General features: G+C 36.7%; 1 protein-coding gene across 8 annotated transcripts in view; it reads left to right on the top strand.

Moving 5' to 3' along the window:
• Positions 1 to 17,067, top strand: part of LOC150081977 (fat-like cadherin-related tumor suppressor homolog) — a 1,021,521-nt gene that overhangs the window by 654,027 nt on the left and 350,427 nt on the right. For all 8 annotated transcript variants that reach the window (XR_016547261.1, XR_016547260.1, XM_090379029.1 and 5 more), the window contains one exon: positions 5,504 to 6,127. Coding sequence is in view for 6 of the 8 variants with exons in the window: in XM_090379029.1 (XP_090235155.1) it covers positions 5,504 to 6,127 (624 nt within the window). In the remaining 2 variants the exon portion in view is untranslated. The remainder of the gene's footprint in view (positions 1 to 5,503; positions 6,128 to 17,067) is intronic.

Here is a 17,067-nt window from a genome sequence, read left to right as displayed (position 1 = left end):
TTACAAACTTAACATTATAAATTAATACATATAACTTGACAGGAGATAAGAAAGTCATATAGCATAACTCGGAGATAATATTCGATACTGAAATACCTATATATAGTGTTATAACTGCATTGGGATATAAGTTTAGGATTATATTTTGTATTGGAATTTTATTTGAAATTGAATAGAAATCATGACTCAGACCAGAGCAGCAAATCAAAAGGCTCAAACTAATGGGAGTGCTGTTTGGAAAAGTTTTGCTTCTTGGCAGGCAATATGACATTGGCAGACCATGAACAAATTATATCAAATGAAACCTGTAATTGACTGTGACAGTCTAGGATGCATATTGTTCACTGGGAATTGTATAGGGGAGAACTGTGGAGGGGCGGTTGTCCTCTAAATCACAGCCTTTGGAAATAGCTTGTTTGATATTTGTGGAGCAATCAGGAACAGGACTTGATATTGCCAAGGGGAATGTGTGTGTGTGTGTGCGTGTGTGTGTGTGTGTGTGTGTGCGTGTGTGTGTGTGTGTGTGTGTGTGTGTGTGTAAGGACTGTGAGGAAATCAGGAGCCAAATCAGCGTCGTTATAGGCCTATATTAGAGCTTTGAGGACAAGGTGGATGCCGTCAAAGGATTTAAATTGAGGGTCCCCTCAAGCTCTCAGCTGACCACATCAAATCCAGAGCTTGCACTTGAACATCAGGCAACACAGCGGCAACCCACAAGGCAGAATGCGCTGGTCCCAAATGAACTAGTTGTTGTTAGTGACTCTATTGTGAGGGAAATGGGGAACATATTGTGCAAAAAGGATATGTGGAATAGGACCAGGGTATGTCTGCCAGAGGCAAGGTTGATTACATTGAGAGCAGATATCATCTTTTAAGGGCATTAAAGGTGATATTGTTGTATACATTGGCACTAATGATATTAAGAGAAGGAGACCAGCGGAATTACTTAATAAGTACAGGTCAATGTCAAAAAAAAAGCCGTGAGTTAGTGTCAATTTGAAAGTATCTTCAATTCTGCCTAGACACGATAGGAGAGAGTATATGATGAGAGCCTTGTTGATCAATTTGGCTCTGGAGAGATTGTGCAGGGCTCAAGGAGTAGAATTTTTCTCACCCTGGTGTGTGCTTGTTAACAGGATGGGTTACAGTGATGGGTTACAATTAAATAGAAAGGGTGCAAGAATATTTTCTGATGCTATCGAGGCAGAGTTAGTTGTGTCGGAAAACTGCTTCTGGGGGATACACGGACTAATATATTAACAGTAGCCGCTGGTAGAGGTGAAGGTGATTCTTGCACTACTTCTATTGAAATGAGCAGCAGCCTGGAAAACAAGGTGCAGGGGATTCCAGAGACTGCTGGGAGTCATTGCAGAACAAGTAAATACACGGGCTGTGTTAGAGTAGCTAAAAATAGAAACAGGTGCATGTATACTTGTGTGTACACCAATGCTAGGAGTTTGCTAAATAAATTTGATGAATTTGAGGTATTGGTCAAAACTTAAAGGCAGATATTGTTGGGATAACAGTGACATGGTGTCACACATATATAAGGAGTGGAGAACTGGAATGTGGGGAGTACAATGTGCACAGAAAGGATAGACAAAATAGGAAGGGAGGAGGAGTTATGCTATTGGCTAAAAAGCACATAAAATCCAAGGAAGTACAGCCAGTCGACATGGCTGGACAGTGCAGTATAGAGTCAGTTTGGTGTGACATAAGCACTGGGAAAGCAAAATTGAGAGTAGGATTGTGTTATAGGCCTAATGACTCTGATGAGTATAATGAGCAATTGTGCAGAGAATTAGAGTGGGCCAGTAAATCAGAGTGTCTTATAGCGGGAGATTTTAACTTCCCAGATATTGACTGAAATTTGTGGGTTGGTCACTGACACACACGCAAACATTTGTTGGATGATTATTTTCTACAGCAGCATGTTCCGGAGGCAACTAGAGGGAGTAATACTCTTGATATGATTATCAGTAGTGTTTCTTCATGCATTAAGAATGTGCACATAAAGGAACCACTAGGTGGCAGCTGAAGTGGGATTTACTAAAAGAGGCAACTACCATCAGGGGTAAATGGAAGAATTTTTGCTTTCATAAAGGTGACTCCAGTGGTCTGAGACAGTATTAAATTCTATACGGTGGGACCAACTGATGATGTTACCAACAGCAAATTAAAAATGGAAAGCATTCAAAGAATTATTCTTGGAAGCTACTAGGCTTTACCTACCAACTAAGAAATATTGGTCAAGATTTAGGCCTAAATGGATGTCAGTTGAACTAATTGCACATGTGGCAGAGAAGAAAAATGCATGGGATACATATAAATTAACAGGTGACAGAACCATATGGCAGATATAAGTTAATCTGTAACCAAGTCACAAAGGTTAGGCAGGCAAAGGCAGATTACGAGAAATTGTTGGCAAAGGATACAAAGAAAAACAGCAAAGAGTTCTTTACTTGTGTAAACTCTAGAAGGAAGGGGAATGAATCGATTGGTCTGCTTGATATCGATGGTTCAACTGTTGATGATCCTGCTCAGGTAGCTAACAAACTAAATGAATATTTTGCATCTATATTCACACATGAGGAGTTATTCAAGGAGGGGAATGCTAAAGGTGTATTATACTCTGGGAGTAAGCTAGATAATCTTGTAATAACTGAGAATAAAGTAGAAGAGAAATTGTTGAAGTTAATATAAGAAAGGCACCTGGGGTGGATGGAATCTATCCAGTTATATTAAAGGCAGCAGCAAAGGAAGTAAGCAAACCCTTAGCCATAATTATGAGAGCTTCCGTGGACTCAGGGGAGGTACCCATGGACTGGAGATGTGGATGTGACCCCAATCCACAAAGGAGGATCAAAGGAAGGCACAGGTAATTACAGACCTGTTAGTTTAACTCCTGTTCTGGGGAAATTAATGGAGGCACTGGCTAAAGAAGCATTACAGGATCATCTAGACAAGACTTCAGTTACAGCTTGGACCCAGCATGGATTTGTTAAGGGAAAGTCTTGTCTGACCAATTTAATTGGATACTATGATGTAGTCACAAAGGAACGGGATGCAAAGAATAATCTTGATATCATATATTTGGATCTTAGAAAGGCTTTTGATACTGTTGCACATGGAAGACTGCTGCACAAATTGGAGCTGTGTGGCATTGGAGGCAAATTGCTGCTATGGATAAAGGGATGGTTGAATGGGAGAAGGCAGAGAGTGGTAATCAATGGACACTGCTCTTCGGGGACTAATATTATTAGTGGAGTCCCCCAGGGTTCAGTGTTGGGTCCATTGTTATTTTCTGTATTCATTAATGATATTGATGATGGTATATCAGGCTTAATGTCCAAGTTTGAAGATGATGCAAAGGTTGGCAGGGTTGTTAATGACACTAATGACCTTTCAAATAAGTAACGCTTCTCTAGTAGTAGTAATAGTAGTGCAATTGCACTACTACTACTAGTACTATCACTACCAGGTATTGCATTACTTATTCAAATTAGTGCAATACCTGGTATCTCATTGTGAAGGTAGCCACAACATGAGATACAATTAAAAATGATGCCTTTACACTACATACGTAGTTTAATTTATGGGTAAACTATGGTGCATCTACACTGATATTATTAGCATTAGTAGAAGCATATGATGCAAGAAAGCAAGCTTATGCAGCATCAGCCAAAAAAAAAAAAAAAACACTCCCATTTCACCCCTCCATTCATTCCAAATACCTATCCAGCTCAGCCTTAAATTTATTTAGGCTATCAACTTCTGCAACAAAAGATGGAAGATTGTTTCACCAACCAACGAACCGCAGGCTAAAGGCAAACTTCTGCTCATCTATCCTACATCTGTCTTTCCTCAATTTGAATTTAAGCCCTCTCAGATGATTATTCTGAGCAAGAGGAAGAACGTGTGCTACCTACTGCTGCTCTTGCCCACCTGGCTATGGAAGCGCCTCCTAAACCTTGAAGAATATTCATAGTTTGTTATTCAAAGCCTAGTAGCCTGAATAACTCCTCATGGGTGAATGTAGATGCAGAATACTCATTAATTTGCTAGCCACCTGAGCAGGATCATCAACAGTTGAACCACTTAATTTCCAAGATTAAGTCTTTGAATGATTCCCATTTTGAATTTGCTGTTGGTAACATCATCAGTTGTTCCCACCATACAGAATTTAAATACTGTCTCAGACCACCATTGTCGCCTTTACGAAAGCAAAAACCCTTCCCTTTACCCCTGATGGTAGTTACCTCTTTGAATAAATCCCACTTTAGCACATTGTGATCACCTCCCCCTAGTGGTTCCTTTATGTCCAGATTCTTAATGCATGAAGAATCACTACTGATAATCAGATCAAGAGTATTACTCTCTCTCTAATTGCCTCCAAACATGCTGATGTAAAAAACAATCATCCAATAAATCCACAAAAGCCTTGCTAGTGTGTGAGTGACCAACCCACAAATTCCAGTCAATATCTGGGAAATTGAAATCCCCCATTATAATACTCTCTGATTTACTAGCCCACTCTATTTCCCTGTACAGTTTCTTATTATACTCATCAGAGTCATTTGGCCTATAAATCACTCCTACTCTCAATTTTGATCTCCCAATGCTGCACTGTCCAGCGATGTCGCCTGGCTTCACTTCCTTGGATTTTTATGTGTTTCTTAACTGATAGCATAACCCCTTCATCCTTCCTATCCTGTCTATCCTTTCTGTACACATTGTACTTCCCAAATTCCAGTTCTGCATTCCTTATATCTGTGTGACACCATGTCTCTGATATTCCAACAATATCTACCTTTTGGAAGGAGAGTCAAATTTTTGGATTCAGACTTAGTTTGCGACCTTCACCACTTGTTCCAATGGCGTTTCAAAACAGTCAGGCAATATTATATATTTTTTTATCTCTCTCTCTCTCTCTCTCTCTCTCTCTCTCTCTCTCTCTCTCTCTCTCTCTCTCTTATGCATTATGTGTTTTTTCTCTTAGGCATATTGCATATTATGCAAAGCTTTTAAAATTGTGAAAATATACCAGCTGATCCTACAACAAAGGAGGAAATGTTCTTATCATTTTGAAACTTATTTTCAAAGAAATTTGAAAATCAAGAGAAATATCATACAGTATCGTAGCACTTGAAGTTAAAGTACTTGGTGGGGTGGGGTGGGGTGGATGTCAGATGAAAACTTGATAAAAAAACCAAAACTGCTGCATGATTGCTAACTTAAGTTACAGTATTGGGAAGCAGAACTAAAGAACCCAGTGATCAAAGTCCAGGAAAGAGAAAAATTTCCAATTACAGTGGTTTGATGTGTGTGTGTGGGGGGGGAGCATTTGGATCCAAACAGTCCACAATTTTCATTTGCTGTAGTGAGGTGCAAAGAAATTGTGAACAGATAAATAAAACTGTGTGCGTTTATATATATCTTTCTGTCTCCCTTCCCTCCCAAAAAGAAAGAAAATCTTAATACATCTGATTTTTTTTCTACTTAGGTGTATTGCATGTTATTGAAAGCTTGGACTACGAAGTTGTGAAACTATACCAGCTGACTCTTCGGGCAACAGATTCAGTTTCTGGAGCATTTGCAAATGTGCTTGTAACTGTGAATGTTGAAGATGTGAATGATAATGCACCAATATTTGATCAGCCGTCATATAATGCTACTGTGTCAGAAGCATCTCCATTTGGAACTTCAATTCTCCAAGTTCATGCAACTGATATAGATACAGGTCCAAACAAAAGAATACAGTATTATATTTTGGGAAATGCAACATCTTATTTTCATGTGGAACCATCAGAGGGTATTGTATTTATTAAACAATCACTCGATCATGAAACTGGTGATATCCACCAGTTCATAGTTATGGGTACCGATGGTGGGTCTCCTTCTCTCAGTTCCACAGCAGTTGTTAGAGTAAGAGTGCTAGATATCAATGACAATCCTCCAAAATTCGACCATGCCACTTATAATTGTGGAATTAGTGAGAATGCACAAAGAGGCCAGTTTGTAACAAGAGTTGTTGCAACAGATCCTGATGTTTCTGATCTTCCAAAACTTACTTATTCTATAGTAGGAGGAAATGAACAACAAGCCTTTACTGTGGATAGTAGTACAGGTGAGTGTGTTTTTAGTTTTTTATTATTTTATAGCAAATAAATCAATCACACTTTTTGGAATTCACAATAATAGATATTAGAGTTCAATTATTTTTGTAATAAGTTATGTTGCAATTTATTAAATTTTAATTATTTTATGCAAGGTGGGCTACAGATCAACATTTTTATTTTGTCATGATCTTTTTTTTCCCTAAAATATTTAAAATGAATGTTTGCTTTTTATGATTCATGAGTTTCAAATTTTATTTGAATAATGGGGAAAAAAATCTATTGAGGGAAGAATACAAAAAATAAAGCTATGCAGAATACTTGAACAACAGGAATAGGTGAAAACAAATATTACTCTAGCATACTCAAGATTTACAGTTTATAGAACAATAAAAATTTTCTATAACTCTTGTATACGTGATTTTTGCTGACTGAAAATGAATAGTATATTTTATTCCCAACCCTATGGTTGGGAATAAATAGTTATCTAATGAACTAATGAGACTCGTAACAGAGAAGAAAAATGCATGGGATGCATATAAATTATCAAATGACTCAGAAGCCTGTGGCAGATATAAGCTAGTCTGTAATCAGGTCACAAAGGAGGTTAGGCAGGCGAAGGCAGATTATGAGAAATCCTTGGCAAAAGATGCTAAGAAAAACAGCAAGGATTTCTTTACTTATATAAACTCTAAAAGGAAGGGGATGAATCTGATTGGTCCACTTGACATTGATGGTTTGACTGTTGATGATCCTGCTCAGATAGCAAACAAACTGAATGAGTATTTTGCATCTCCATTCACACATGAGGAATTATTAAAGTTTGAAAATGGCAGAAGGTTATCAAATTGTAGCAGGATACTTAATGATTTTGTAATAACTGAAAGCAAAGTGGAGGAGAAATTGTTGAAGTTAAACATAAGAAAGGCACCTGTGGGGTGGATGGGATCTATCCAGTTATATTAATGGAGGCGGCAAAGCAACTAAGCAAACCCTTAGCCATAATTATGAGAGCATCCTTGGATTCAGGGGAGGTCCCCATGGACTGGAGACGTGCAAATGTATCCCCAATTCACAAAGGGGGATCGATGGGTGACACGAGTAATTACAGACCAGTTAGTTTAACTTCTGTTCCGGGTAAAATAATGGAGTCAATGGTTAAAGATGCATTGCAGGATCATCTAGACAAGACTGCAGCAATAATTCAGACACAGCATGGGTTTGTTAAGGGAAAGTCTTCTGACAAATTTGATAGGATATTATGATGTGGTTACAAAGGAACTGGATGCAAAAAATAATTTTGATATCATATATTTGGATTTCAGGAAAGCTTTTGGCACTGTTGCGCATGGAAGACTATTGTACAAATTGGAGCAGAATGGTATTAAGGGTAAGTTGCTACAATGGATAAAAGGATGGTTAAGTGGGAGAAGACAGAGGGTGGTAATCAGTGGGTGCTGCTCTTCATGGACTAATGTTATTAGTGGAGTCCCACAGGGTTCAGTGTTAGGTCCACTGTTGTTTTGTATATTTATCAATGATATCAGGCTTAATGTCGAAGTTTCCAGATGATACAAAGGTTGGCAGGGTTGTTAATGACAGTAATGGCAGTGTGCTACTGCAACAGGATCTAGATAATTTGGGCAGATGGGCTAAGAAGTGGCAACTGAAGTTTAATCTTGACAAATGCAAAGTACTGCATATGGGTAGAAGTAACCTCAGAGAAAAATACCAACTGTGTGGTACTACACTTAAGGTGGTAGAAAATGAAAAAGACCTGGGAGTAATTATGCAGTCAGATATGAAGTTTTCTGAGCAATGCAGACAGTCAGCCAGGGCAGGTCATGGGGTTTTGTCAATGTATATGTGTTTTCCAATGTGAGTATGTTTTTAGTTTTTTATTATTTTATAGCAAATAAATCAATCACACCTTTTGGAATTCAAAATAATAGATAGTATTAGAGTTCAATTATTTATGTAGGCGCCTCTGTAGACAGGTGGGAAGGAGCAGCAGTACATAGCACACGCTTCTTGATTAGAGGGTTCGAGCCCGTCACCACCAAATACAGAGGATGCGGAAAGGTCAGGGAATGACCACCGCATGTCCTGGAGCAGTATGGCCTTAGTTGCTAATGCTCCTAAAAAAAAAAAAAAAATTGTGTTTTTGGAAAGATGAAAAGCCATTGAGATGTACCATGTGCAGGGAGATCTGTCTTGGCAACAACAGAGAACAATGTGGAGAGGATAAGGGCTCTGACTGTGTGCTTGATCACACATTGATGACATGAGTCACCAAGCCATCCTTGACATTTTAACAGGGCATTTGGGCATGTGCAAATTTGTGTGAAAATGGTGCCAAAAAATCTCAATGAAGAACAAAGTAAAATTTAAAAAAAATCTGCTTCAACCTTCTTGATCATGTTGAAACTGATCCAGAGTTCCTTCAGCAAGTGATAACAGATGATGATACATGGATTTTTGAGTATGGTCCAGAAACAAAACGACAATGTCAAGTTCACACTGAAATTCACCACATCTAAAGATAGCACAAATGAGCAAATCCAGAATAAAATCTATGTACATCTTGTTTTTTTGATCAGTGTAGAGTGGTGCACAAAGAGTTCATGCCTCAGTGTAAAAATGGCAACTAAACTTTCCACCGAAAAGTTCTTGAATGGCTATGCAAAAGGATTTTGCACATTTGACCTGAAAAGGCCAAAAACTGGATTTTGCATCATGACAATGTGCCTGCCACTGCACAATGTGTGTTAAATAGATTTTGACCTCTGAAAAAAACATTCCAGTACAGGTAAACCTCGATATATATGTGGTTAATTCGTGCAAAGAGTGTACTGTATATCTCGAAACTGCATATATTGAAGTTAAAAACCAATTGGAAAAATTCTAATTTATCCATGATGTTTTGGAACATTTGTCAATTTAATTTAGGCCTTTAAAATATGTTTTATCTGTGTACATAGCTAGAAATATAAAGAATAATGAAGCTAAAAAATGTTTATTAAAGAAATGAGCTACAAAATGAGTGAAAAATGGATATGCTACTTTCTAGAAAAATATATGTTTCAAGCATAATTTGAATAGTTGTAGCCTTCTTTTTCTCTTCATAAAATTTACGATAGCAGCTAATTCCCTTTTCTAGGGTTCAGCAAACTAGCATGCTTCTTTGCACGTTCGGATCTAAATCCATAATTTTTGTTTAACAGTTTCCAAATTTCGAAATGTCTTCTCAAGTTCCTTTAAAGAAATTTCCTTAGAGACACACTCCTTTAATTTCATCTTCTTTTTTTCTTATTTTTCGTCGTAGGCATGCTATTTGCTACAATTCTATAAGATCCATGTCAGTGAGTGTAAATCCAGGCATTCTTTGACATTAGGGGGATCGACATCTTCAAAGCCAAGATTCCTTTCCAATGACGCTAATTTCCTCAATAACAGTGTCAACTCAATTTTTGAAGCCACAAAATTCATTTGCGAGTAAGGTAGAAGAGTAAGGCTCTTAAACCAGTCTTCAAACAAAGCTTGTGTGACCCATGACTTTTTATTTGCCCACTAAATTACAGGAAGTGATGCTTTGTTGTAACTTCTTAAATTCCTCAGATTTAGCGAATGATAAATAAGCATAGGTTTCAATTTGAAATTGCCTTCAGCGTTTCCTCCCAAGAAAAGAGTTAGCAGTCCTTAGAGACTTTTTAACCAGGTTGTGATTCTTCTTTTTTAGCTAAGAAAGTTCTAGATGGCATTTTCTTCCAATAAAGGCCAGCTTCATCAACATTAAAAATTTTTCAGTTACCATAATTATTTTTCTAAAACATGCAGAAAATTTGGCAGATGCATCTTTATCAGCATTTGCTGCTTCCCCTGTTAACTTGACATTATGCATTCCAGTTTGAGCTTTAAACTTTTTAAACCACCCTCTGCTGACAGAAAATATCATTGTATCCCCTTTGAATTTGTTTTCTTTGAGTGATGAAAACAGGCTACTGTGCTTTTACTATTATGTTGTTAGTTCCATTGGAATCCGTTTTTGATTACAATCTTCCAGTTAAGTTATAAAAAGATTCTCCATTTCAACCAAAATAGGACTTCTTCCTAGTGCACTGTATACTAAAAGATGTTGTTGCAACTTTACCTTGTTCTGTGTATTAGATTTGTACAGAATTAGTTGTACCATAGACTCGTTGAGGCCTAGAGCCGTGCTGATGCTTGTCTTGCTTTGACCATTATCAAACAGTTTAATAATATCAAGTTTCATATTCAGAGTAATAACTTTGTTTCTTCTTATCAGATTCCACTGATATATCACTTTTTCTTTTGAACATGGTGAACTTTTACAAAATATTAATTATTACTTAGTGTGAAATATAGTAATGGGAAGAGACTGCTTGGATGGTTGCCTAAGCAAAACTGAGATTATGGCAGGATAATGGATTGGCAGAAACACAATCTGGCAACACTGTTTACAGATGACAGTTTTCAGGCATCTTTTTTTTTTTTTTTTTTGCGTTGTTAAAAATTTTTTTTTTCTTAATCGGCTGCGCTAATTGAAATTTTAGAGAAATGGTATAAATGTTCGTGACCTTATTAACCAAAACTCACATTGATCAAAAAACGCATATATCGAGGTTTACCTGTACTCTCACAGACACCATATTCTGTCACCATCTGACTTTTTTCAAAGATAAAAAAATCTCCTGAAAGGACCTCATTTTGGGATGATCGATAACATCCAGAGCACTGTAATCAATGCACTGAAGAACCTCACAGAAGAAAACTTCCAACCCTGCTTCCAGGGATGGAAGGAGTGTTGGAGGCAATGTGCAGCTTTCCAAGAAAGCTGTTTTGAAGAAGGGAACCTTCGATTATAGAAAATTTTACAATAAATTTTTTTATAAAATCAGTTTCTAATTTTGACAGACCTCATAGCTCAGCATTTCTCAAACTGTGGTCTGAGGACCTCTGGAGGTCTGTAGTGATACTCAGGGGATCTGCAAATAATGTTCAAAATTTCTTATAAATATTTAAAAAGCTGGAAGGATTTATAACATGGAAATAATTTTGTTAAGTTTGGAGGTCCTTGGAAAATTTTTCAAACTAAAAGGCATCATCTTTATGTCACTGAAGTTTGAGAACTGCTGATTTAGATAGTCATTATTTGTATCAATAGGGAAAGTACTAGGAGCAAGAATGTCATCACCCACAAACCATATGACATCATAAGGACTGTGAATCATTCCCTGCTAATGGTTCCTGTGAGCCAGGCATGATTGTGGAGTTCTTTCTAGTTGGATGATGAAGAAAGAGATAGCAGTTGTTAAAGACAAAGGAATGGGTTTTAATTTCAGGAAAAGAGACTATGACAGTTTAAAGTGCTACATGGCCTTTCTCTCAACTGGGAAATTAGCACAGGGAGGACCAATACATTGGAATTATGAGATATGTTTAAGGGAAATCTCATAAGCCATGAATGCATATAATGGTAGAATCTCATTAACACAAAGTTCAAGGGATCTAAATTTTTAGGTTTTGTAATAGCAAGGTCTGTTGATCCTGGGTACCAAGCATTATAATGATCAAGTGATTTATAGAGCATTTTCTTGAAGCTATAGTTCATGTTTTAAAAGCTTTTCTTACTTTTGCATTAGATAATGCAAATGTAAGAAAAGTTCACAAAATCTTACAAATTATGTGTTTCATTAAGGAAACTACTTTTCTTTTTTCTTTTAAACTAACATACTAACTTTTATACAGCAGGTCATTCATATATAATGTAACTCCATTATATATGAATGACCAGATTATGGAGGTTGGATTGGCTCTGTTGATTGAGAATGAAATTCATTCTGTCGTTATTACTAAAGAAGCACTAATACAGAGTATAAACTTTTTTAGGGACACTAAGACATCTGGAGTCAATTAGGTTCCCCACTTTCAGGTAAAATGCCAAAGCCCATACTTAATTGAACGACTCAAAGCAATTTATTTATATCTCCATACTTGCTAATAGAGTTCCTCCTAAAATCTGGAGTAAGAACAATGTAATTCCAATTCCGATGCTGAAAATTACAAAACCTTACCCTTGTGTAGCACTATAGGCCTATATCAATTCCTATTGGATATAGGCAGTGGTGGGATTCAGCCGGTTCGCACCGGTTCGGCAGAACCGATACCTAATTTTTTGTTGAGTTCGGTGAACCGGTTGTTAAAATGGCACTTGTGATCAGGGTTCTCTCTAAGGTGGGCACCCGGTATTTTATCGTATTTAATCTGCATAGCCTATGCCATTTATTAATTCAGCAAGAAATTTCGTTTAGTATCGATAAAATGAAGAAAATGTATGTTCTGACTGATGTTTATCAATGGTATAAGCATAGTGCTTTGTTTATAAAAGTTTATGATATGACCACACGTGGACAGAACCAGTAAAAATATTCAAATATATAGGCACATATCCACTCCTGCTCTATAATATATTAAAATAAAACATTTTTAAAATTTTTTGCAGTAACCCTTAGAAGGATGAAAAAGCAACAGTTTGACAGATTTTTTCAATAAGAAACCAAAATCAGAATTTGTTGTATTAGAATTGGCCTTACATCACCAACAAACAATTTTTGTTGAACTAGTTGAATTAGAAAAACAAGATGCAGAGACAATATGTTCTTCAGTTATGGAAAAAAACTAAGAACTACCTAGAAAAAAATTTAATAGGATTTTGCTCTGATGGTGCCAGCGTTATGCTTGAGAGAAAATCTGGAGTGAGCACTAGGATTGCAGAGTTTCCAAACATAATAATATGGCACTGTTTAAATCATCGCCTCCATCTTGTTTTAGATGATTCGATAAAGGAAATAAAGCAAGTAAATCATTTTAAAATATTTATTGATAAGATATATACTATTTTTCAATCAATCCAATAAGAACCAAATTGAACTTTCTAAAATATCCGAACAACTTGGGATTGAAATTATAAAGATTGGTAGAATTTTCGGACCCAGATGGGCTGCCTGTAGTTTAAGGTCAAATAAAAATTACTTAGGTATGGCTGCCCGTCTTGAAAATATATATTTTATAACTGATTTGGCATTGATTATTGATATTTTAAACGAAATTTCTCTTCTTTCAAATGCACTGCAAGCAAGAAATATAGACATAATAAAGGCTAAAAAACTCGTGATAAGATCTATTAAAGCATTTCAAATGCTTGGAAAGGAAAAGGGTCCATACAAAAAAAAAGTTGATGAATTAATTACTTCAGAAACCTTTAAAAATATAAAATTTGTAGAAAATCATCGATTTGTTGGGCTTCCTCGGGGAAGACTTTTAGATAACATCGTAACAAATTTGAAAAAAAAAAGACTAATGGATTGTGAACATTTAAGACTAATGGAATGTGAACATTTAAGAGCATTTGTAGCCAATTTAAAGATAGGAATAAATTACAATTTCTCAATTTTTTGGAGCCAGATTACTGGAATATTGAAGAAGTACTAGTTCCATGGAAAGCAGCTGAAGAACAATTGCTCGTATTTAATGATATTTTTAATTACCAAATTGATATTAATGATTATCGAGATTTTGTGGAAAATGCTTTAAAAAATTCCCAGAATTATGCAATTCCTGAAAGTGTTCAAAGAGCTAAAAATATTGTCAGAACAATTGCTGTAAGTTCAGTAGAAGCGGAAAGAGGTTTTTCAAAGATGAACATAATATGTTCAGAGAAGAGAAGTCGCCCGACTGTTTCTAATATATCAAACAAAATGACTATTAGTCTAATCGGCCTACCTCTAAAGGAATGGGATCCTACTCCTACAGTGAAAAGATGGTTAAGGATAAATCACTCAGCCTGTGATGCTCGGATAAAAATGAAGAAAATTGCGAGAACGCCAATCAAGAAGCAATATGGAAATATCTTAAATAACAGTTTTATTGTTTTTTGTCAGGTATTATTTAATATTTTTTCATTAATATTTTAAAACTCTTTCTTATAACATAATCTAGTTTTGTGGACCTCTTTTATTGTTCTTATTTAAGTATTAACTGCATGAAATAATAAACTACCTTTCGGTATATAGTTTTTTATACTTAGAAAGGTCATTAGAGCAGCGAACCGGTTGTTAAATTATTTGAATCCCACCACTGGATATAGGTCAATACTTTTGCCTGTTTTCAACATTGTCAGGTTGTTGAAAGATATGGTAAAAGCATATAACATGACTTGGAGCTTTCCTATTTTAAAGAAATTTATAACCTTGGTCATGAGGGGTGCCCACCTAGGCAGTTTTTATTAAGAATTTTTTGTCAGATTATACATTCGAAGTTTTTGTAGAGCCCACTCTCTCTTTGGCCATTTTGCCAAAAGGAGGGAATTCCCCAGGGATCATTTCTAAATGTTGCAATTTTCACTCTTTGCTATCAAAGTTAATTCTGTTACAGAACACCTCCTCCATCCATAAACAAAGTTCTCTTTGTTGATGACTAGCATTTTTCCATAGTCAGGAAACACAAAGGTTATGGAAAGACAATTGCAGCATGCCATTGCCCAATCATGAACCCATGATTCTATCATCGGTACCTGCTTTTGTGAGATGCAGAATCTTCACCCTGAACCAGAACTCAAGCTTGGACAAACACCATTACAGTAGCATTTGAAACAAAATTCTTGGGACTAATATTCAAAAAAAATTTGCTTCTCCAACACATCTTCAACTCTGGATAAAGTGCACAAAAGGACTAAACTTCCTATATGCCATATTCTCTAACAACTTGGCTCTATTGATTGAGTATCTTGTACAAGTATCTTGCATTTGTCTGATATAAACTAGATTATAGGTCTTGGTTTTCTTCCACTCTGGCATACTCATCTTCCAACTTGAAACATCCAGAAACTCTTTACAACACATTAAGCACCATATTCACGCTTCCATCCAGTCCATACAGATGGCTTGATGTCAGAACTATATGTGGGTTCAGTGGCTGACCTCCCCACACAAAATAGTATCTAACAAGATTACACAAGAAACTAGCATATATACAGCAGAGTTGGATGTAATAGAACTAGCTCTTGAACACATCAAAGATAGCTATTGCCAAAAACATGATATATACTGATTAGTTAATAAGAATGTTACAGGCTTTATCATCAGTGAAATATAATCCTCATATCCATTCTGTGTGAGATTCAGCAGAATGCTTTATTCTCTTTTTGTATGTTAATTTGATATTGAATTTTGCTGGATCCAAGACATATTGGGATTAGAGGAAATGACATAGCTGATGTCACCACCAAGTCAACCTGCACCTTGAATAATATTTGCCCGTTAGTCCCAACATTGCACTGGCCAATTGGCCACTGCAGTGTTCAGTAGTTTGTTTAACATAAGCACTGAGAAAACAAAAATGAGAGTAGGAGCGTATTATTATTATTAGCTATATGGTGAAAGGAAGTCTGAGGCTTATGCTCCACCAGCCAAAAAAAAAAATTTCTGAAAAAGAGAGAGAGAGAGAGAGAGAGAGAGAGAGAGAGAGAGTCAGAAGTACAAGGGAATTACCAAGAAATAGAAGAATGATGATATCCAGCTCAGGACCCTGGGTGTGCCAGCCCATACTCACAAGATGTGAGCCCCCTGGTTATAGGCGTAATGACTGAATGTTGAAAAACTATACAGACAAATAGTGTGCCAGTAAAACAGAATGTCACTATAATGGGGGATTTTAACATTCTAAATATTGACTGGAACTTATGAGTTGATCACTCATACACTAGCAAAACTTTTATGGATTTATTGGATGACTGTTTTCTTAGATATTATTTTATTAATGTAGCAGTTAGTGAACTGAAAGGATGTTCTGATGCGTCTCTCTTCATCTTGATCCCTGACAGAAGCTGAACATAACACACAGATGACTAAGAAGAAAATATACTTATTTTATCAATAATTACATAAGCATGGACAAATCCAAAGCTGCTGTTAGCATTAGCATTAGTAGAGGCATATGATGCAAGAAAGCAAGCTTATTCAGCATCAGCCAAAAAAAAAACAAAAAAAAAACACACCACTCCAATTTCACCCCTCCGTTCGCTCGAAATACCTGTCCAGTTAAACCTTAAATTTGTTTAGGCTATCAACTTCAACAACAAGTGATGGAAGTCGGTTCCACCAACCAACCACCCGCTGGCCAAAGGCAAATTTCCGCACATCTATCCGACATCCGTCCTTCCTCAATTTGAATTTATGCCCTCTGAGCTGATTATTCTGAGCAAGATGAAGAATCCCATTGGCATTGAGCCTGCTCAAACCATTCAAAGACTTATACACCTCTATCAGATCACCTCGCCGGTGCCTAGTCTCCAGACTCTGTAATTTCCAAAAAATTAAGCCTTTCTTCGTAAGAGCAACCCTTTGTTCCATTCACTAATCTTGTTGCCCTTCTCTGTACCCATTCCAGCAGATCTACATCCTTCTTGAAATGAGGCCTCCAGACTTGTATACAGTACTCAAGATGTGGCCTAACCATTGCCTTATACAAGGGAATAATCACCTCCTTATCCCTGCTAGAAAAATTCCTGTATATCATTGACAAGACACCATGAGCTACTCTTGCAGCTCGTCTGCACTGCTCAGAGAACTTCATATCTGCCTGCACAATTACCCCCAGGTCCTTTTCATTCTCCACCACTGTCAGTGTAGTACCGCAGAGTTGATATGTTGCTCTGGGGTTACTGTTTCCCATATGTAGTACTTTACATTTGTCAATGTTAAACTTCATTTGCCACCTCTCAGCCCATCTGTTCAACCTTTCCAGATCCTGTTGCAGCAGCATAGCGTCAGTGGTGTCCTTAACAACCCTCCCAACCTTTGTATCATCTTCAAACTTGGACATTAAGCCTGATATACCATCATCAATATCATTAATGAATACAGAAAATAAC

The sequence above is a fragment of the Mastigoproctus giganteus genome, chromosome 8, assembly GCF_048544385.1.
Source record: "Mastigoproctus giganteus isolate SK-2022 chromosome 8, ASM4854438v1, whole genome shotgun sequence".
Lineage (NCBI taxonomy): Eukaryota > Metazoa > Arthropoda > Arachnida > Uropygi > Thelyphonidae > Mastigoproctus > Mastigoproctus giganteus.
The sequence above is the reverse complement of the archived record's forward strand: the minus strand, read 5'-3'. Positions and strand labels throughout refer to the sequence as shown.